The sequence below is a fragment of the Scomber scombrus genome, chromosome 4 (genome assembly GCF_963691925.1).
Source record: "Scomber scombrus chromosome 4, fScoSco1.1, whole genome shotgun sequence".
Taxonomy (NCBI): Eukaryota; Metazoa; Chordata; class Actinopteri; order Scombriformes; family Scombridae; genus Scomber; species Scomber scombrus.
The window spans coordinates 16,052,391-16,075,036 of NC_084973.1; the positions used below are offsets into that span (position 1 = coordinate 16,052,391).

The window sequence follows — 22,646 nt, forward strand, 5'->3', positions numbered from 1 at the left end:
ATAATTACACTTCACATAATAGTGTTTGACGTTTTATTTCAGTCTCAGCATTGAAAATCTGCCATTCATACAAATACAAGTACTAAATTCAAACAACAGCATTTTGAACATCTTGCTTATATGAAGAAAATAATAATTACAGCCAGCACACAGACTCTTAAAACAATGGAGCAGCAGTAACAAAGATTTACAGTGACGTGGATCCAGCAATAATCACAAAACAGGATCATCTGGAGTGATGCAGTGATTACAAACAAACTGGCAGTACACTGAGAAGTAACAGGTGTGGCAAACTAAAATCTTCTGTGAACAATGGCGCTTATTTTTCAGGCAGATATTTTCTAAATGTCTTGTTCAATGAGTATTTGTACTATTTAAGATGCAAACATACACTAGATAACCATGTACATGCATTCATGTTTTTGAATGAAGAACACCAAACTTTGGACTGCTTCTTGTCTATTATCCTCCTGCCTCTCTACCCTGAAGCATCAAGTGCATAACTCAAATGTCTGAATCTAATCTAGGCACCAGGCTTCTTCAGCACTTCAACACACACTCGCTCTCCTGCTTCTGCAAAGGAAGACTTCAGGCTTCTTTTTCTGATCTCATCTGTTCTGTGTTGTGGCAGTGCTGTTTTGTCCTGAGGACTAACTACTGTCTCTCATGCTTCCTGAGAGCACTCAGTATTATTTCCTGTCACTCCTTAACCTGTGAAAGAAAAGGGCATGTCCTATTTCACGTCTGCCAATGATTTTCATGCTGTGTAACCGCATTGGCAACTGTCAGTTTGAGTACAAATAGAGCAAAACTCATTTGGGAAAAGATTAAGAAAATACATTCAGAAGTATCATGCTAAGGCAAGTTTTGAGTCGGAGGTCTTCCCTTGTCTTTAGCGGGGCTGTTTTACCTCATAATCCCTCATCCTGTCTCAGAGAGGGATGGCTGTATTTGGACACCTACATCAGTGTCACCAGTGTGTCTCTGAGACAAAGCGGCCTTTATATATACACACGGTGCTCCCTCGGCACAGCCAGTGGGAGTTCAAATCAAGCACATATTTCATCATGTAACCGCGCCTCTTGTGGAGAGCACTTACCCCACATGGAAACATACAAAATCAAAAGGTTATGAACATTCCCTCATTCCAAACACCATCTCTTTACAAAGCATTGGATTCATCACACACCATTATTAACACTGACTAGTCAACGCTCACTTGACTAGATTTTCATACTGTTATTTAATCGGGCAGCCCATGACCATATTTGTTTGGCTATCAAATATACCGAACATGAATTTTGAAGACCTCGATGTTTGTTAACGACCAATTCACCTTTAAGGTTTCTGGTTGCTGTGAAATAATGTCCTCCTGTGTCTCTGTGTCCAGTGTCAGCTTATCTCATTTGTGACTCAGATGTGTAAAATCAAACGGGAATGGGACACAAAGGACGCAGCATTCAGTTGAAGTCTTTGGAGTAAACACTGCTTCCCTATTCCTTTTAAAAACAGAGGTCACTCCGGGAGGCGGAAAGGAGAAACGGATGTAGAAGTGTTTCGGTCCACTAAAACGTATACAAGTCCTCCGCTCGAGGACGACACATTTACGACTCATGCCCCAGGGGTGCCGGCTTGCTGGCCCATGAGCGGGTCCCCGCCCTCTGCTTCCTCCAGGACAGGGGTAGTCTCTTGCTCTGCAGAGATCACAATGGTGTTCTCGTCTACTATCTCACATGTAGGGTTAGAGAAAGCCGATAGGGGTAGGGTGATCCTCTGCATTTCACGCTCATACACCCGCTGCTCATGCTGCTTCTTTAGGTCCTGGCCCCTGCACACAAACACACAAAAGACATTCATTATGCTGTTACATATCTGGTGTTTAATTAATGTTCTGAGCTTTAGATCAAAGCTGGCATGCAAATCAGCAAACGGTGCCAAGTCTTATTCTGCTGTTATAATAAAAACAGCCTCCAGCATCACTTTTGGGGCCAACCAAGCTCATGATAAGTAGCTTCAGATAACATACTGTATGTAGATAACAGAGGCTGTTATGAAGAGAGCCTGTTCTTTTAGCAAAGACAAGGGACAGATGGTGAAAGGCAACAGGGAACCAACAAGTTGGCAAGCAGTTATCTATTTCAGGCGACACAGTGATGGGAAGAGGCACAAATCTTGCTTTCCACTGATCTGGAGCCAAAACGGGGGACGATACATTTCCGATCTGCCTGCTTTAGTACAGCATACTGTGAAACTCTTTGCTGCTCCAAAACTCAGTGTCATCAACAATCTTTGCATTAGCTTTTAGTTTCAAGTAAATCTGTTTTTTTCAACTGCTTAGCTTTTCCACATTTGTGGGGAAGATGGGAAGCCTGCATGGGGATCACGTCCTTTTCAGAACTCTAGCAACTCCTACTGCCTGGCTGGGAGCCTACTCCCAAAATGGGTGCATAATTTAAACCTCTGCATGCTTATTGGGGGAGGCACACTGTAGGCCAGTAGAGGGGTGGGCAGTTGCCCATGTTAACACACTCAGTATTGAAAGGACTGGTACGCTTGCATGTACTGTATGACACATCTACCATATTAGTGAAGGTGATGTCATCGTAGGCTGAGGGCAGGTATAAACCCTCTGACATAATATGCTGCATCTCCTCATTAATAATCACCTTCTAAAAATAGAAAACAATACAGTGGCACTGCTAATCAGATTTGACAGCCAAACATAGCTCTGTAAGGCCATTTTGTGCTGTGCCAAAGGGAATCAGAGTCCCTTGTTTCACAACAGTTGGGCCATCATTTTGCCTTTTACATAACTGTAGTGAATACGCAGTCTTCTCCAACAACTCCAACCCCTCCTCCACACTGTCTTCTGTTTCAAGAATATGAAATAAGAATGCTTAAAATAGACCACAGGCTTTTCATTTCCTTCCATTTTCCTCCCTATGTTCTGTTGTGGGTGTTCATCATGATAAAAGCATCTGAAATTGCTGTGTTATATCCAAGTGGAACAACAGAGAGGATCATTGGGGAATGTGCACAACAGCTGATGCCCTAAACTCAAGAGGCCATTAACACGCATGTTATCACACACCTTAACAAATCACTGGCATTTCTCCTGCGTATTTGTGCCAGTGGAAACAGAAAGGCACTGGGAGGCTCTGAACCATCAACTTTTCATTAAATTCGCTAATCTTGAACTCATCTATTAATGCCTAAATAAATGTTCAGTGACCTGGTGGTGCCTCTCAGGGTTTCTGGCTCAACAACAAAAGGTGCACTCCTGGGAAAGGGCCCTTTCATAAATCCTCATTTGGACAGACGGCTTTCTCTGTCTGAGATCAACATGTGGAACTCTTTACAAGCAGAACTCAAAATGAATCACGACTGAGGTCATGTAAGTGATCAGTCATGTAATCATGGGTGATCTGGCGCTTGTCTTTTTAAGATAGTTTAAAAAATGTTTGTGTCTGGTGCTGTGTTGTTGCTTTATTGTTGACTTTTATGTATTTTAAAGGCCCATCTTGGAAGAAGAATAGCAAAACCAGCTTAAGCTACAAATGCTGTGGTATGGGGCGTTGGTTCATGCTATATATTTGTCCCAATACAAATAATTAAATACAACTTTTGCCTCAGGAGTGTTTTTTTCTCGGTGCTCATATTGTGTTTTTTAGTCAGACCTTTGCTTCTTGTTATGATTTAGATACTGACCTCTTATAGAAGTAGCCAACTGTGATGCCTGCTCCGAGAATGATTATAATGGCCATCATGACGACAGCGAGGACATAGCCTGAAAAAAGACAGGCAACATAGAAGCTTAACAGCTAAAAAGTACACATCACAATTACATTTGACTCATCTACCAATGAGAAATTACATGCTCAGATGGAAACAGCTACAACATACCAAGCGTGCCAAGGTCCTTCTTCTTTTTGGGTCCTGTGCGTACCCGCTGGCTGATGCCCATTACTGGCTGCACAGCTGCAACTTGCCCCTGAGAAGCTCTCGACTTTGCAGGCTGAGCGCTCCCTGTGGTGGTAGTTGCTCCTGTTGGGATGAGGGATTCGGCCTTTGCTTCCACAGTGGAGGTTTTATCTGAAGACACAGTGAAACAGTGAAACATTTGTAGTCATTTACACTTTCTATTTGATTAGAGTGATTAGAGTAATCATCATTTTTGGTTTCTTTAATCCTCCTCATTCAGCTACTTAATGCCTTCATGCACTGCAGAATACTCCTTCAACCCTATTCCTATTCCAATTATTTTTTCCTACATGCCCATACAAGCAGACTAAAAAGAAAGGGATATATAAAGCATTAAGATGGAGATTATTACACCATATACACAGGTATTCATTCTAATTTTTTACATGCATAGTACTTTATTTGTTTTACTCTTTATCCACACTCTCATCTCCTGTTTTATTAATGCTGTTTCATTCTACACCTGAAATTTAAACAATGCACTTTAGTAAACTTTGACTTCATTTGAGTTAAGTGCATCATCTGGACCATGTGGTTTCTAATTTACTGCTGGTCCAATAACATTACCACTGACGCAAGAGCAACAAGAACGCTCTGCTCTCATTTAGTTGCAAGAACATAAATCAGATAGAGGAGTGGCAAGCGCATGCTTTTTTAAATGTGTGCCAAATGTAAACAGACTCTGCAGGCACGACTCTATAACAGGAGACCGGAAGGTTCAGCTGCGGAAGTCAAAGTCTGCTCTTAAACTTTTTTTCCACCTCCTGCTCCATAAGATGTTGTTTACGAACTCTGTGGGAGTTAAAGGGGCTAGATTCATAAATTGTAGCAGCCAATTAGCCTCCGTCTCCAAGGAAAGACTATTTCTCTCTACCAATGAGCACAGGTTTGAGGCGTGGTCAATTTCTGTTCTTGAAACTGAACTTTCTGACACGTGACTGCAGGGCTTTTGTTATTGTGTGACTCTGGTTGGCTTTGGAGGCAAGAAGGGAACAAAGGACAAAGTAGACAAGACTTCTTGCACTAGCTTAACCCTGACCAAGTGACCTACTACTGGATAAGATTCTTAACTGAGAAAAGTAAATTATGAGTAATCTCGAATGATGACTTGCACATAGTTTATGTTTGGTAAAAACACCAAAAAGACATTAACCACTGAGTTGTTGGCCGATCCATAAAGGCTTTAAACTCGACTGCATCTTTTTTGTGTTGACTAATTAGAACACAGCTACAAAAAATTCACCTCATTATTTTTTCCTGAACATAGCCCACTTTTTAAAATAATGAGAGCTTCACAGGGACAAGAAGAGAAAGAAATTGCTGGCAACATCCACAGAATGTATTCTGACAACTTTCACAGGGCAAAGAAAAGCTGCCATTTATTGCAAGTATGTCATATTTTTTTTAGCTCTGTCTGGTCGGCCTTATGCAACTAGAGATTTAGAAAAAAAGTTTACAATTTTGTGCAAATTCTCAACTGTATATGCTTATTCATGGGGTGCAGTGTTTGCATGGCATTTAGAAACCTACCTTCGCATGTGTCAATGGAACAGAATTGCCTCTGGACAGTTCCATCCGGGGAGGCAATGTAGCACCAAGGCCTCTCAGAGGAGACAGGGTTTCGACAGTAATTATGATCTCCTACACCTACAGGAGGAACGATAAAAGTAGCACATGTGTGTTACTGATGCTCCATGGAAAAAAAATAGGCTCTGCCTGTCCTGCTGTTTGGGTAAACCACTGGATTCATTAATCATTAACACGACTTAATCACACCACACTGAGCAAGCTGTTGTGAGCAACAAGAAAGGAAATGGCAGCTGCAACACAAAAGAAGCCATTTAACATCACAAACAGACAAATCAGTGGCGCAGTAGCTGAAATGTGTGCTGCACTGGAAATAACATTATTGTATTTATATTTCTCTGCATGCTGCCCAGATTATTTGCATTCCCATGACAGATTTTGCAATCTGTGTAATAACATTGTATCAACATATCAACAAATATGATAAAGTTGTTTGTTTTTACTGAAGGACAGTCTTGCACTTATCATCATCAGTGACATTTTAAATCTTTAGGTCAGTATGACTCCAACACACAGGAGAAGAAACATAATTGCATCCATTTAATGTGACATTCACTGATTTCTTTATTAATAGGCCCATCAGATGTATAAATAATGTATTGGTTTTTACCTGTCAGTGAATCAGGATGGATTTTAACATCATAGTCTCTTGTGCAGTTGGTCCAGTTTAGACAGGTCAGACCTGAAGAAGAGCTCCGTTGTTCCCCTCTGTACTCCACACCATTGGATCTCATGCAGTCTGGGGAGTAACACAGCAAAATAACATGTGAGCACAACACATAAACAAATGATTGTGCAATCAATCAGAAGGTGTAAAAGATGATAAACTGGTATTGTGCATGTAACATGAAGTACATTTAAAACCCAAAAGCCACAAATTCGGAGTAAAATAGAAAAAAAGAGCATACATATCATATTACCATTAGGATTTCCATTAGATACACTGCTGTCCACAAACGCCACGCTCAGGAAAACAAGATGCAAAGAGAGAAACATTTTGCAGAGCTGATGGGCTGAACTGACCGACAGCATGGTGCTTTACTATGCCTTTTCTCGAGAAAAAATAGAAATATGTATATAAAAAATGTTTAAAATGGAGGGAGAGCCTGTGCTGAATGTTTCAGACACACTGCTACTCTCGCTGGAGTCCCAGCCCTTGTTTTGTCAGAGGGGTTCAGCTTTCTTCGTAAACAGCATTCAGTGGGAGGAGGAGCTGCTCTTTGCAGTACAAACCTCAAGGTCCTAAAGCCTCACCAGGTTCGCACGTAAAACACACACACACACACACACTACATAGTCCATCCATCCATTTCCTGGAGACTTCCCTAACCTTAACGACTGACTCAAAAATCAGCTTTTTCCAAATTGGGGACACAGCTCCTGTCCCCAGTTGGACACGCTGTCCCCAATTAAACGGTCTTTAGTCTGAAATGTGTCTTCAAAAGTAGTCTAATAGACAGTAGCCTAAGTGACAGACCATGAACCACATGTTGGATGTTGGCATGGACTTACAGTCATGAACCTAATCATAACAATAACCACTGCTTGCCTAAACCCAGCCCTTAACATGGCTTTTGTCCCCAATTAAACAAGCCGTTCCAAATCAACTAGTTTAATGCTTGTGAATGTCCCTGAAAGTGACTTAAGTCATACCCCACACACACACAAAACACTCTTGAAAAAGCGTGCTGAATATGCAGTCTGGCAACATATCATGGCACACAGCCTTGTGAGAATAAACATATTGTCCAAAACTAAGCATTCAAAGTGGTTAATTAACATTTTTGTTTTTTTTTTAACTGCAAAAAACGGACTTCTATAATCCAATCTTTTTACTTTTCCTACTTATCCAAGAATAATTTCCACACAGATTACATTATCTGTGGTTGCTTATTAATAGCTGATGTGCTTTCCATTTTCATCTTAAAATACACTGAGTCATTAGTTTATAATCCTCATCCAACTCACTGCAGAGTCTTATGTGGTTTAAAGTGCTTGGTGCATCTGCCCAAACCCAGTCTTCCTGTTTCCCATGCTTCCTCCGCTTCTCTCCACCCCATGAGGTCTGTTTTTTTCCTCTGGCCTTGGTCACTGGCAGAGTAGGACTTTACAAAGGCTGGTAAAGAACAGCTGCCAATAGTGTTTGCTTCTATCTGCCTCTGTGGAGGGAGCTGCACACTCAAAGCAGAGAGGCCCTGTGTCATTGTTGGCTGATGGGTAAAGAGGCCAGCCAACGCGTGACTCAGTCAATGTTCAGTAAGCCACTTTTCAAAGAGATGCTTACCCGGTCTTCAGGCAATTACTAGTACAAACACACAGCATCTGTCATGCTCTCTCGATCATACACTCTGCTCATTCGGAGTTACAGGGGGGCGGGGGGCCTCTCCCAGCATGCACTATTGGGGAAACCATAAGTTACCAGATCATCAAAGACTGAACACAGGCGTTTAGTAATGAGCCAAGTATTACTTACTTATTGAGTTGAATAAAGATGTTGAATGCCATATTTCAGTAAAATATCCACAAATTAATAAGAGATTATTTGATTTTTCCCCATTGTAGGTTTTGTGATGATGTCAGACATGGAAACAACTGGAAAAACTGCAACATACAGTAGCGTAAATTATCTTTATTATCAAAATATTTATATTTTTGTTAGTATGCAAAAATGTTCCATGATACATTAGATTAAAAGCCTACACCTGCTTGTAGATAGTGTATGGCAGCAGACTATTTGCAGTGTGCTTTACTTGGGATTTCAAGCATTGCAAAAGGTTTGGAAAACAAAACTAAGCAGCATTGATCTTATGAAAGAGTCACACTTTTGCAGAATGACAACCACAACAGTTCACTATATTGTATTCATCATTCACTGTTATTGTAAATGTTATTTAAATTTTTAAAAAGTCAAATGCACAGTTACACGTATTACACTCCTTTTTCAAAGTGGTTAAAAAGCACTTCATATTACCATTTTCACTTTAACTCCACATATAGAATAGAACATTTGATTCTTGTCAGTCATTAAGCTTAAGAGTCTGTGGTAACTTGTGATACAACAGTGGGAAAACACCTGCATATCCCAAAAGGCAAATGTGTGTCTGTGCGCGCGCGCACACACACACACACACACACACACACACACACACACACACACACACACACACACACACTATTGTCTGTTGTACCTAACTTTGCTTTTGAACAGTTTTTCAAATTAGTTTTCAAGGTTGAGGCAGAAGACACAATATTTCACACACAAGCAGAGTGAAAACAAAAGTAAAATTGCTTATGTTTTTAACTTAAATTATGCCTATGTTTAGAGACATGTAGACATTGTGTCAAGGACTCAGGGATCACATTAAGCCTCGTGTTTTGCTCTCCTTTGTCTTGATGTAGAGCAAAGTTCAGGGCCCCACTTGTATTTGTTCTAAACAACTTTCTGAAATGACTTTGACACAATCTTTTGTCTTAAATTAGACGGAAATCTGGGAAACTAATACATGCATTTGTTTTATGTTTATGACTAAAGATACACAATTTATCACATAATAATAAAATCAAGTTTATTGTCATTTTACCATACATTTCTGTGCAAGGCAGAATGAGAGAGCGTTTCTCTGGGATCAAGGTTCAATAACAAATTTATGCATCACAGTCCCTGAACATGCATACCTAAGATGTGCTGAGTGCAAGTTAAAATAGTTAAAACAATCGTAGAAGAATGAAAGTTGTAATGATCGCTGAGGGGGAGCTGAAACTGGGTGTGTCGCAGTCTTCTACCACCTTTAATATATACTCTAGGTGTTAGCTAGGTGTGGCATAGTTCAACATGTTTGATGATGATGTACATCACAGCTGGCCCGACAACTCTCATTTATTAATCATTGTCTTGAGTATTATCTTCATCCGTGTTCTCAACAATAACCATCTGTAGCTTCTGTTGAGGCACATGTAAATCTCATAGAGCCGTACACACCAGGTGCTCATTTTGGCTTGGGTCATTGGGAAATGCATTGCATCAGCTGTAATTATGAATCATTATCACAGGCTTGATGTCATACATGTTGCATAATCTCTATGCTTACAAGCACAATGCGTCAGGCATACACAATGGAAACCTAAACTGATGTAGAGGTAGCATGTAGAAGAATGGTACGGCAGAAAAATTGGTACAGTAAAATTGAAGTAAAACATGGAAATCTGCTTGTTTACAGTCAGATGCTAATATGTTGTTTCCATACTTATACCCTGACAGTTGTGTCAGCACTGACAATAACATATCCCAAGGAAACAAAAACACCACATGATGGTCAAAAACATCCATGAACATTTAGTTAATTTCCTAAAATGGATCAACCACAGCATGTACTGTTCCCATCTCAAACAAAAACAGTGGGCTATCTGGTGATGTAAAACTCCTCTAGTGTGTGGTCTGTTGCGGAGCAACCACCAGCTATCTATCAGATCTACCCAATCATCTTCAGCCCTCATGTGGCTGGAAAATGGACACTTATCCAGGCAGAAAGCCTCTAATGGAGCATTAAACTGTACACTATATTCCCCAGCTGGGCACCAAGTAGCCAATTTCTCCAGATGCTGTTACATTACATCACTCCATTGGTCTGAGTGTGGCTACTGTTGCGGTTGAGACATGAACATACAACACAGAACAACAGAGGGCAGGATCACTGCTCTGGGATACAGAATGAGCATATAGACAGACCTGGGGTTGTTCAGGAGGTGGGCGTTTCAACCTGCATAAAATCTGTTAATTAGAAAAATAAATAAGGCCTAAGACATTTTATTTCATATTATCAGCCGTCTTTGGTAAAAGAATTGTGGCAAACAAGGCCTTGAGAGGTTGTGACGATATATTCTACAGTGTAGACCCCACACTGTTCTCCACTTAACGGGTCTCTTCGCTGTATAGATAATATGATGATGGCTACAACTGGCGGCAGCGACTGAGCTCTTGTCAGTCTGCCAAGTGCTGGTGTACTGCAGCATCAGCAATTGCACTACTCATTCACATTAAGCTGTACATTTAGATGTCATAGGCAGTCCTGAAATACCCACAGGTAATTATATCTGCTGCCTCATCGGCTGAAAGGCCTTGCTCACTGAGTGTACAGAAAAAGCTCCTCAGTGCTGTCATAGTGGCAAGTCTCCAGCCACAGCAGCTGTTAAAGCAGAGGGAAAGTGGACGCCTCTCTGGCCGAGAAGACTACAAACTTCCTGTACAGCCTCATGGAGGGCTGAATAATCACAAAGGTGTCGTACGTCATCACATGTTTTCAACAGCCGTAGGAGGAAGGCAGCCCTGGTTAACAGGCCACACAGGGCGCTGTGTAAGCGGGGATCCATGAGGAGAGATAGCCAGGTCGGGGTCAGAGTCTGAGCTACAGAGAAAAGAAATGATCTCATTGTAAAACATTACAGTACATCACAGCTCATCACATACATGAAATTATTAAAACACATGCTTTTAATCAGACTGATAAGCTAATGTGCTACCTGGCTGGAGCTCTTTGCACACCGCAAGGCTGTCTAGCAGCTGTGCAGCACTCTCCTCTGCCCATGCACTTAGGCTTTGTGCCAATGTAGAGGATTCCGAGTACTTTTCAGCCATCTGCAGTAGGTAAGGCAGCACATGTGCAGACATCACAGATGGCTCTGCAAACACATTGGCCTCATCCTGCTCATATAGACTGGCACACCTGTGTAAGAGAGCAATAACAGTTTGAAAACACTCTTTCGAGGTTGCTCTGTTTGTACAAGTGTATTTATTTTGGTGAGGTAACACACCCTGTTTCTGAAGCCTCTCTCAGCACAGGTCTGAGATCAGGCTGAGTCAGGTGACACAATAGCACCTCCAAAGTGCCAGGTGTATCCCAACATTCCTCTAGCAGCAACTCTAATAAGAGTGGCAGAGCCTGGTTGACCTGCATGAGGTAGACACTCCTCTGGCTTCCTCCTCTGGCATGCTGCAACATGGAGGTAAAACAGGCCGCTTTAATCCTCACAACCTGGCTTTGGTCCTGCAGCAAATATAGGCCTGTGTTGATCAACCTGCATGAGAAAGATTCCACATTTTTACTTGCTCTACAGCATCAAAGTACAATATATAATTTGATTGACAACCCTATTAGACATTTCTCAATACCTGATCATGACGGCTGGCAGGGTGTTGTGTTCTCTCAGACTGCAGCTCATTAGAGACACTCCAGCTACACACAGAGCTTCAGCACAAGCTATCCGGAGCACTTCTGTGGCATCTGGAGAGCAGTGGCATTCCAAGACACTACACCAGCGCTGGATCATAGCAATCTTAAAACTGATTTTCACAAAGATAAAAAGAAAGTCAGAGCTGCAGGTGGAAGAGTTACATATATGTGATTCTACACTGAAATAAAAAGAAGGTAAATGTGTAAACCTGGAGTCTGATTGCTGGGACAGTAGCAGACTAGAGGCAAACAGCGCCTGTGAGAGGAACTCTGGTCCACCTCTCTGCTCCTCCAGGTCACCAAGCAACAAATCCAGACACTCGAGCAGAACCGATTCCTTCATCGGAGCCGACTGAGGAGGACACTGGGGTGAAGTAAAATCACCTCCAGCCATCACTGCCACCAGGGCTGCGAGGTAGGTCCTGCGGTACTCCACATAGTGGCTCAACAATGCCTCCCTCAGGTTTGACTGGAGATAAAGATCATTGATGTGTTCTTTTAATCTTGTTGTCAAATTATCTTTTTGTTTAATGACAGACAAAGGGGTGCAGACTCTGAGATGTGTTTTCAACATCAATGCATATCACAAAAAATACGTTTCCTGTTATCACACACCAAAGTAAAGAATGCCAGTTTTTGCAATTATAAACAAAAACTCAATTACAATGCCATTTCAAACTTCCCATTCATTTTTTTCACACACTCACAACTTTAAATTTAACATTATTATAGTAAAGTTTAATCGGATCCATGAAAACAGGGTGCTCAAGTCCAACTGAAGGTGGGTGTAAAACCAAATAAATCCTGTAAAACCAGTGACTAGGCCACATTAATTGTAGTCACTGTCTTTAAAATCAGATAATGTAACCTGCTGAAGGGTTTAAATGAACCTACATGAACTTTGACAAAGCAACTAATAAAAAAGAAATCTTAGGCTTAACTGTGCTCAAGTTTCCTTGATTGCAAAATATAATAGCAAACAGACACACCCTCTCTTATGCTGGAGGGAAAAAAAGTCTCCAGTCAGATTTCAGCCTCAGACAGCATTATTTTTAAGCCAATCTTTGCCTCCCAGATTTCCTCACATTGTGTTCTCAGAAGGTCTTAAACCGAATGCTGTTAGACAGGTTTTTGAAAAAGTTGTTTTCCACATCTTGAAGTCTACAGAGGCAGTTCACGTCTCACCTGCAGCACCCCCTGGATCACCTCTTTCAAGCTGGTCAGCTGCAACCCTCGCCCATCCACCACCCATGTAACTAATGTGAGCTTCAGATCAAGGCTCGCTGCAGAAAAGTTGTCCCAGATTTGACAGGCCCACTTCTGGTCTGCACATAGAAACTGAATCGCTTGTTGATGGAAGGAAGACAGCCCAACCTGTGGAGGTGACATACATAGAGCATTACAAAAAAATATCTGTTAGGTTGTCCCAGAAAACTTGTTTTAACTCTTGAATGTCACACAATTGAACAATCACAAAATACAGATTTTATTTATTACTCAAAAACTGGAAATAGTTTGATCAGATTTGATTGACAACATCAGTTAACAACCACAAAACGTCACCACATTTTGGTTCAAATGTTGCTACATTCTGACTGATGCACAGTACAGGACATCAGCTTTTCACCACTGAACCCGCCCACTTCAAAAACACGCACCTGCAGCCCCTGTTGAGGTGTACAGAGCTCACACATGAGCGTATCGTAGAGCTTTGACAGGTAGGTCTCACAGCAGAACCCTCTCAGTGAGTCTGCCACTGCCAGGTAGGCTGATCTTACCAGGGGGCAGCACTGAGCCTCAGTTGCAAGCCACAGCGAGGCATCCACCCTGCTCAGCACCTCACACAGGACAGCTGAAGGGGCACTGCATATAGAGACACAACAGGATTTCAAAGCCTGAAAGCGTCTGATGAATAAATAAAGCAGCTCTTTTAAGTCTCACCTGTGTGTGCAGAGAGCTCTGTCTAGAACAGCTTTGATCTGCAGCAGCTGTCCGTGGAGCTGATTGTGACAGCAACGATCCAGTGGACCAGGCAGTTCATCTGTCAGTTTGATGAGGATGTTCATGTACTCTAAAGGGGGAGTCATGGCAACCAAAGCCTTCGAGGCCATCACTCTCACACTGTAAATGGGACTGGCAGACAGTTGGAGTAAAGGGGGCAGGAAGTCTAACAAAGCTCTGGCAGAAGAAAATGAGAGAAAATTGTCACTTAGAAAAATAAAATTCCATATAAAGATGAATAAATGTACAACACTTAATCTACACTGCTTAAAAATACAGTATAAAAAGCCAACTTATTAACCGGCGGTCCTGAGTCACACCATTAATAGTTCCCTCTCCTCTGGTAAAGTGGAGCAGATTATTGAACCAGCTGGTCTGAGTTTTGGTTGGAATAGAAATCTACATACTTTAAGGCTGGATAAAAATAAAAAATAAAAACACTGCTATAAAGAATGATGACAGCTAAAGAGGCACTCCAGTGACTTTACACATAAAGGTCAGTCATGAGGAGTACTACTTAGCCTGTGAAAACTGTGGTATAAATTATTTCGTGTCTCTGGTCTGAGAAAATGTCATAGTGATATCATTAGAGTTAATATGGACTAAAAGTTAGGACATTGCTGCCTCTGGTGCTTTGATCTTTTAATCTTTCTCAAGCCCTCCACCTCTATGGGAGTGCAATACTAATTTCCTGGAGTGCCCTGTAACCTGGCCAAACTGTCTAATGAGAAGCAAAGAGAGATTACTCAGTTGAGTCTTGGACGCCAGGCTGCAGTTGGGCTAACAGAGTAAGAATAGGGTAGAGCGATGGCTGAAGGCGAAGCCTGGCCTCCTCAGGTGGACCTTGGAGGTTGTGTGCTGCCCCTCTAAGCTCTGCAAGGAGGAAGGGGTGCAGCGCAGGGTAGTGGAAGAAGAAGGCAGGGGGGGACATGCCATGCTGAGTGGGGCCGCCTTCGTCACTGCTGGGCCTCTGGCCGAGCATTCGTGAGCAAAGAGAACCTGGAAACAGATTTTCATTTGTGTCAGCCATACTTTGGTCGGTATGCCATGCTTCATTTCACAAATACAGAATAGAAGTAAAGCTCTAAATCTGTTTGTGTCTTACTGTAAAGCTGCAGAGCAGCATTCCTCATGGCCCAGCAGGGAGAACTGAGCAGAGTGAGAGACAAGATGGCTACATCAGGGGCGAACTGAAGGATAGCTACTCCCAGCCCAGAGCCACGCACCAGGGCCTGCAGAGTGTGAACTGCACACACCTGTAAAGGAAAGTATGGTGTTACACGAATATACAACCTGTAGGTATCAAGACACCACAGTTTTAAGTTTAGACAATATCTTGATTGCTGATTACAGGACCTGTGGGAGGTCCAGTGTCTGGTCCCAGCTGTCAGGCATAGGGCTTCTGGCTGTCTCCAGTAAGATTTGCATGCTGTGGGATAAAAGTGGCCGTGTTTTACTGGCCTCCTCTGCTGACACAACACACAGGATGAGCATAGGCAACCCTGCAGCCCGCCGGGTCACAGAAGTAGAACGAGGACACTGCACAACCTGCAATCCCTAGAGATCAGAGACGAAAAATATCTGTAATCTGGCAGACAAGCATCTTCTGCATTTATGAAGGAAAAATACACATGACCACAACTCACTTGTGTTAGCATGTGGGCTGGGATATTCCTAAACTGTGGATCATTGTTGCTTAGTAGACAGGCACAGAACTTGGTGAAGCCTACACAGCATCCCTCTACTGCCCCCTGGTGAAGGAAAACATGTTTTTCAGGAAGCCAAATAAAAGTTAAGGTGAGAAACATCTAATGCCTTCAGATGTTTTTTATAAAACTTACCCAGTGGCGACATTTGAGAAGAATATTTTTGAATACTTTTGATGCTCTTATTAGATCTTCTATTTTTAGCAGGCACTTGCTGGGTTTGGATTCAGTGAGAATTCTCTCCACCAGAGAACCTAAAAAGATCCCAATTTCCTATTTAGAAAAAATAGAGCAGTACATAACCGTTACAACACATACAGCATATAAGATAACTACTAAAAGTGAAGTTGCCACTACAGTTGTGTTTTACCTTGAGAGAGACCCAGCAGCAGGTGAGAACAAGGCTGTGTTCTTCAGATAGCAAGACACACTCCTCTCCATCGCCTTGGTTTCCTCCTGATGCTTGTGCTATCAGAGAGCTGATGGCGTTGCCCATATCACAAAAAGATGGGGGGGCATCTAAGATAAAGTGCAGTAGTTCAAAGCCCATTGCAGATAGTGTGTGTAGTCATGCAATTAAAATGATGCATCATTTATCCCCAAATAAGTACTGTTTCTGCAGATTGCTTCATTACCCTTGTCAGTAGCACAAGTATCTCCATACAGCACACCCAGCAGAAGCAACGAGATATTTTCCAGCAGGCCCAGGACCTCAATGGTCAGACTGTGGCCAAGTGTGTCAAAGATACGGGTAGGTGCCTCAAGGAAACACCTCTGAAGGGCACTCAGAACACCTGAATCATGATGCAAGACAGGGTTTAAAAGAAAAAATGATTTTTTTAGGTTTAATTTTAATCGTCAGTATGGGAGTTGTCAAAGTTGTTGATCTCAGCCTATACTCACCATGTATAGGTTTGGTTCTGGCAGCAAGCATCATGTCAACCTTGGCTGTGAGGTAGTGCTCCTCCAGCTCCCTCACAAGGAATCTAACAAAGCTGGAGACCTTTGTGTTGCTTCCACAGCTGACAGTAATAGTATTGTTCGGCCCGCAGTCCTCAGACTGGTCTCGTGTTCTAAAAGATAGAACAACTGATCATTTATCATCCATCACATCTAATGCCAACATAATTCTGCATGAGAATATGTGGCAGGCAAGGCTTACTTCTGAAGGACAACCTTCATCATCAGCGCTCCCATCTGAGCCTCCTGCACCCGAGGACTGCACAGAAGCTGTTTGGTTTGCGTGAGCAGCACAGAAGTGATATCATCTGGTAAACTGGGTGGGAAATATCTCAACAATAGCCCCGCCGAAAGCTCCCGAATCTTTAGAAGAAAAACAATATTTACTTTAATATATTAAATTTGAAAAATAAAAAAGAGATCATGAGTCAAGTTAAGGCAACTCTACCTCATTTGTAGAATCTTCTAAACAGCTGATGAGGACCAGCTGTTTTGTCTTGCAGAAGAAATCCCACTTTCCTTTTTGCCTCGCACAGTTAATAAGAGACCCCATGTTCACTGCAGAGAACATTTCAAAGAATTTATTAAACTTCCAAGCAAAAATATAATAAAACAATAGATGTCTGGGGGTTTTGGCCTCCGTTTTCCAATCACAGGCATCTCAAACTGACCTGGAGGTTGTCCCTTCTTTTTGTCGGGGCTCCAGGTGTCTGTGCAGGTCTCCAGCACTGCAGACAGCAACAACAGCACAGTCTTCTTCCTCTGGTAACTGTGTCCTGGTGCCAGATAGCAGTAAGGAAGCTCACCCAACCATTCCACAAAACCTATGAGAGCACACATTTTTTCTTATGAATAGGAGATAGAAATAGTTGAAATATTCTCCATTATGTCTTGAAAAAGGATATAAATTTCAACAACAGCTGTCAATCATCTAACCTATTCCCTGGTTCAGTATTTCCTCTGCCCTTTCCAAGTTGGTGGCATCTTCCTTCTTCTTGCCTTTTTCTCTTCTGACACATGCCAAGCAGCCATCCCTGATACGAACCAGAAATTTCTTCACTCCTGCCTGAAAATGTTGGCGAAAAGGTGACGACTCACAGTTCAGGTTCTGAGGAATGAAGGTCTTCATAATTGACAGCTCCTCTGAAGTTGGAGTATCTTTGGTCTTTGGGCTGCAGCAGAGGAGGCTGAGAACAGCAAGTCGCACTTTGTCATCCACAGATCCTAGAGCTAGCTGGAGGTTTTTAAGGGTTGAGCTGCCCTGCAGAGCCCAGGGAGAGCCTCCGGTCGTGGCCCGGTAGGAACTCATGATGCAGGCCCAGGCGTACAGGTGACCAGGGGTGAATGGGTCCAGAGAGGCCAGCAGCAGCTCCACAGTAGAGGGGAAGACTTGAAAGGTGCAGGGCAGTAAGTGTGATGAGCTGTTGTTCTGTAGAAGAGTTACATCAGAAGTCAATGCCTCAAGAAGGACGGGCTGCCAACGTCTTGCCCACTGATTGGCCAGATTCACCTCAGCGATTGAAGCCAACTTTTGCGAGCCTTCACATAGTTCTCTCCTCTGTTGCTGGATCAGACACTTGTAAAGCTCTGATCCACATGGTGACAGGTGATTGGTTGACAGGCACTTCAGTAGATGATTGGGGATTTCACCATATTGATCCAGCACCTGATTGATTACAGAAACATGCATAAAGTCATCATGAGCTCTAATGACAACACCACAGCATCATTAACAATTTAATGACTATTAATCCTCACCATGTCAGTACCCAGATATGGGAGAAGAGCACAAAGGCGATGATATTTGGCTTTGGCTTCCCATGGGAGTTTGATTATTCGCTGAAGCAAATTTGAATAAAGAGTTTTCTTTGTGTCAGCAAACTTCTTACAGTCCATCTGATAGACGTCCAGCAGCAGACAAAAGCCACTGCGTGCAGATTCTGACACACCTTCCACCTGCCAGTGCAAATTAAAGAATAATGTATCGTTAAATAATGTGATAAACTAACATGAGGTCCACTATGTGATGTCGCTTGTTTCTAGGAGACTTTCAGAGTACGGCTAATGTTGAAGGAGGTATTGAATGTATTTCTTAGTTATAGGAATGAACTTGATGTTCACACAAACTTAAATATAATTCGTTGACACTTTACCTCTTTTCAGTATAAATTTGGGCAAATATGAACTGTTTTCTACAGTCTTCCCAACAAACACAACTATACTGTGACTTTTAATTTATGATATTGTTGGCAAATACTACAATCCTACAATATTTGGCTGTCCATTGAGTTTCCAAAGTCCCATGTTTCTTCAAAATTTTGAATGACAATAGTATAATTATATTAACTCAACTATGATTAAACCAAAGGAGACTTGGTTTGCAGACAGGCATTCAAAATATAGAAATTAAAACTACTAAAACATATTTAAATATACACATGAAGAAATTCAACTCACTGGGCTTTCAGCATTGGTCCAGATAATATGAATGAGCTGTTGTTGCAGGCTGCTGTTGTCAGGTAGAAGACGAACACCTGTCATCTCCCAAATATCAGCCAGACATTCTTTGACTTTCTTCAGCCATAGTGTTAACACTGTAACAACATGTCATATTTGAACAGGTGATTTCCCCACCCCCCCCCCATTTAAGCCCATGAATAAACATCTTGGACATTACTCACCTTCAAAGGCATAGTGGTGACAATCCAGCTTCTCCTCACACAAACCAAAGGCCAGAGGAAACAAACCATCCAGCAGCAGACACCTCTGAAAAGACATAAATTATAGATGTGGTAAAGAACATATATATAAATTGAAGCGTGCTGTTCTTGAGGTGCTTCATTCACTATATTTACTGTGGAATCCGCATGTGAAGTGAGCAAGGTATGAGGTCGGCAGCAGGTCAGGAGGCCCCTGCTCACAGACAGCCTGTCCACTCCGTCCTTCCCTGCGGGGCTGCACTGCGCCTGAAGAACACCAACAGTCAGCAGCCACGGCTCTGAGAAGTGACAGGAATAACAGCTATTCAGTCAGGAGCTTAAACTTAATTTCAAGTTTTGATATAATATAACAGGAAAGAAATGGCAGTGTTGGTTGTTAGCAGACCTGGATGAGAGACCTGTAGCAGACTCCAGGCAGCAGCACCTCCAGCTCTGCTCTCTGATGCTGTGTTAATCAGCATGGCCACAGCAGTGCCTGCCAAAAGGCGAGTGTCCCTGTTGCAGCACTGCAAGACAGGACACACTGACTTATGAGATGGAACCTACACCAAATAACTAATATTTCAAATTTCAGTAAGTGTTCTGGAGTATTAAATCTACTAAATCACCTGTCCGAGGATTATGTACATAAGAGCCTGCAGGATCTTCTGCAGTGTTTGGCTCTCATTCTCCTTCTTCCACACTAGAGGAGCCACTTCACTGGACAACAGCTGAAATATCTGTAAACACACCTGCAGAAATCATAGTTCTCGGATCAGTAACAAGTAAGACTATGCAATGGATTCTGAGTGATTCATGATGCACACTGCACTACATTTACCTTAACAGCAATATAACACAGCGGTCCATCTCTCAGGGATTCTTGTTGCAGTACAACAGGGAATAACTCAGACAGTTTATTCATAAAAGACAGGCATGACTCTCGCCACACTTCTCGACCAACAGTGCTGTCTTCCAGGAACATACAGGCTAAAGTAAAAAAAACAATACAATTTGATAAAAAAAACGTTCCTATAAAATCTGTGACAGACTGTAGTATCATGTTATCTTTAGTCGACGCTTACCTCTCTGAAGATCCTCAATAGACAGTATCTAAAAACAAGACAAGGTCAAAGTTATCTGTAGTGTCTTTATGTGATGATCTGGCAAAACCAGTGAATTAACTGCTCTGTACCTGATCAGTGTGCTCTATGGAGTGAAAACACAGCTGGATTTCTCTAAAAACCAGTTGGTGGGCCACCTTTGCCAGATGTTGCAACATCTATAATGAAAATAAGAATGAAGCTTCAACAAAATGCATTTAGTTTAAACAAAGAACATTGAACAGACACGCTATAGAGCTGACCTGGTCCACTTTTCGACAGGCTGTGGAGATGTTGACCATCTGCAGCTGCAGGGAGATGAGGAGTCTGACAAGAAGCAGGAGTTGGCTCTCCTTTAAACCTTGAAGGTCTGTCTCTGAAATCTTTCTCAGCAATTGCACAGCCTCCTCTAAAATGCGCTCCTTGCATCTTTTCACACTACTCCTGTTCATGCAAAAAAATAAGTATTCAGTCATTATTACATGATAGTGACAGAATGTGACAAATAAGTTCAGGTACCAACCTGGAGGATTCAGACAGTTTATCAACAAAGAGCCTGAGAGCTTGACAGACGTTCTCTGGTGTTTGATCCTCGGTGATCACACAGTCCTGAAGACTTGTCATCAGATCTTCAAACGACAACATTGTTGTATTATCTTCACGATGGAGCGCTCAGCTGCTCTCGGACACATTGGACGTACACATGGCTAGTTCACTGGTCACATGACAAAACTCTAATTCTACTATTGGTGAAGAAGTGGTCAACTAAGATTTACAGCGACATGCTGACACCTAGAGGATGAAATCATAATTTAAAAAAAAATTAGACTAAAGGGTTCCATTTTGTTCATTATATGGTATATTATATAAAATGGACCAAATTAGGAGGAGAAATCAGTAAGTCAGTAAACAATGATAGAAAATTATACAAACAGAAAAATTAGTGCTGCTACATCATAAACAAGTACAGGAGACACTATATACATATATATATATATATATATATATATATATATATATATATATATATATATATATATATATATATATATGTATGTATATATATATATATATATATATATATATATATATATATATATATATATATATATATATATATATATATATAAAGACAAATCATTAAACAAATACTTTTTAGAAGAGTTATGAGATGAGGTATAGTTAAAAATTGTGAGGGGGGATGACCTGCAGCATAGGTACCTGGCCAGGTTCGAACCAGGGACACTGCAATTATGTGGCATGCACTCTATCCACTCGAACACCAGGGCGCTCCCTCAAGTAAATATTTAATTTAATTGAATAATCTAAATTGGTAGTCAGGTGGTCAATAGACAGTTGATATGATCTGTTCAGTGCTAACTAACAATGTTAATCTGAGGAAGACCTGTCCTGGAGACTCATATATCAGTAGATACATGGAAGGAGAATCTGTTGAGCTGCCTAAAATTTCAATGCTTGCCATAAAAACACAGATTCTCATGAAGTGACCTCCTTTCCCACCATCCTTTAGGAGGTGACGAGCTGAAGTGGTGTCTACCTTTCAAATGGAAAGAATTCACTTTTGAAATAAAACTCATATGTTGTACTTTAAAAAAATCTTGGGGCCTTCTGAACTTCTGGGGCAAGATTAATGTACAACCTGCTTGATTTGATTTATTTTGTGTTTTGTGATCCTTGTTCCATTGTGGCTCTGAGAATTTAAATTAGGGCTACAATAAATGAATCTGCCTATTATTTAATGATTAATCGATCATTTGGTCAGTAAAACATCAGAAAAACACCTATCACAACATCCTGGAGTCCAAGCATATGTCTTCAAGTGTCTTATTTCGTCCAACCAACAATCCAAAAACCCCAAATGTTAACTTAATGCCAGGCCAAGAAAAGCAACAAATTCTCAAATTTGAGAGCCTTGAACCAGCAAATGCAATTTTGCTTGAAAAAAATATTTAAACAGTTCTATGAAGATTCAAACTGGTTGCCAATACATTTTCTGTTGATCAGATAATCAATGAATCAAATAATCTTTAATCCAAATTAAACATGGACATTGGCCAAATTTTGCTGTACAGCCACTGTCTGTTGACTTTTTGTGGGCTAACAATAGACTAGTCTATGTGTGTATGCGTGTGTGTGTGTGTGTGTGTGTGTGTTTGTGTGTGTGTTTTAAGGGGTTCCCAATTTTTCAAGTCTGTCTTAAAACAAATGCCAGCTGTGCATATGAACACTGAAAGAGGATTTCCTTGCTGTAATCATTCCTCATGTTCATACTGGCTTTTAAAAGAGCCCATCAAACGTATTTTCAATGGGGGCCAAAATCCACAGAATTATTTTGTGCAAAAATACATTTAAAAGTTTATC

General features: G+C 41.5%; 2 protein-coding genes across 2 annotated transcripts; both read right to left on the bottom strand.

Annotated features, from left to right (window-relative positions):
• Positions 1-19: 19 nt before the first annotated feature.
• On the bottom strand, positions 20-6,745 carry pik3ip1 (phosphoinositide-3-kinase interacting protein 1). Its single transcript, XM_062417581.1, has 6 exons — positions 6,489-6,745; positions 6,179-6,307; positions 5,512-5,628; positions 3,904-4,092; positions 3,709-3,787; positions 20-1,828 (listed from the first exon to the last, which is right to left on the bottom strand). Exons 1-6 carry the CDS (start codon positions 6,598-6,600, stop codon positions 1,612-1,614), a joined length of 843 nt encoding a protein of 280 aa, XP_062273565.1. The 5' UTR covers positions 6,601-6,745; the 3' UTR covers positions 20-1,611.
• Positions 6,746-8,929: 2,184 nt separating this feature from the next.
• Positions 8,930-20,911, bottom strand: si:ch211-225b11.4 (tRNA (32-2'-O)-methyltransferase regulator THADA). Its single transcript, XM_062417542.1, has 31 exons — positions 20,788-20,911; positions 20,528-20,708; positions 20,357-20,443; positions 20,247-20,274; positions 20,003-20,151; positions 19,791-19,913; positions 19,568-19,688; positions 19,318-19,460; positions 19,144-19,228; positions 18,920-19,056; positions 18,221-18,418; positions 17,399-18,128; positions 17,134-17,286; positions 16,911-17,020; positions 16,665-16,825; positions 16,406-16,575; positions 16,138-16,296; positions 15,873-16,021; positions 15,638-15,775; positions 15,443-15,547; positions 15,153-15,353; positions 14,902-15,052; positions 14,543-14,795; positions 13,737-13,973; positions 13,454-13,658; positions 12,981-13,169; positions 12,005-12,264; positions 11,735-11,905; positions 11,377-11,640; positions 11,086-11,288; positions 8,930-10,970 (listed from the first exon to the last, which is right to left on the bottom strand). The coding sequence occupies exons 1-31, from the start codon at positions 20,907-20,909 to the stop codon at positions 10,723-10,725; spliced, it is 5,631 nt and encodes a 1,876-aa protein (XP_062273526.1). The 5' UTR covers positions 20,910-20,911; the 3' UTR covers positions 8,930-10,722.
• Between the last annotated feature and the right edge of the window lie 1,735 nt (positions 20,912-22,646).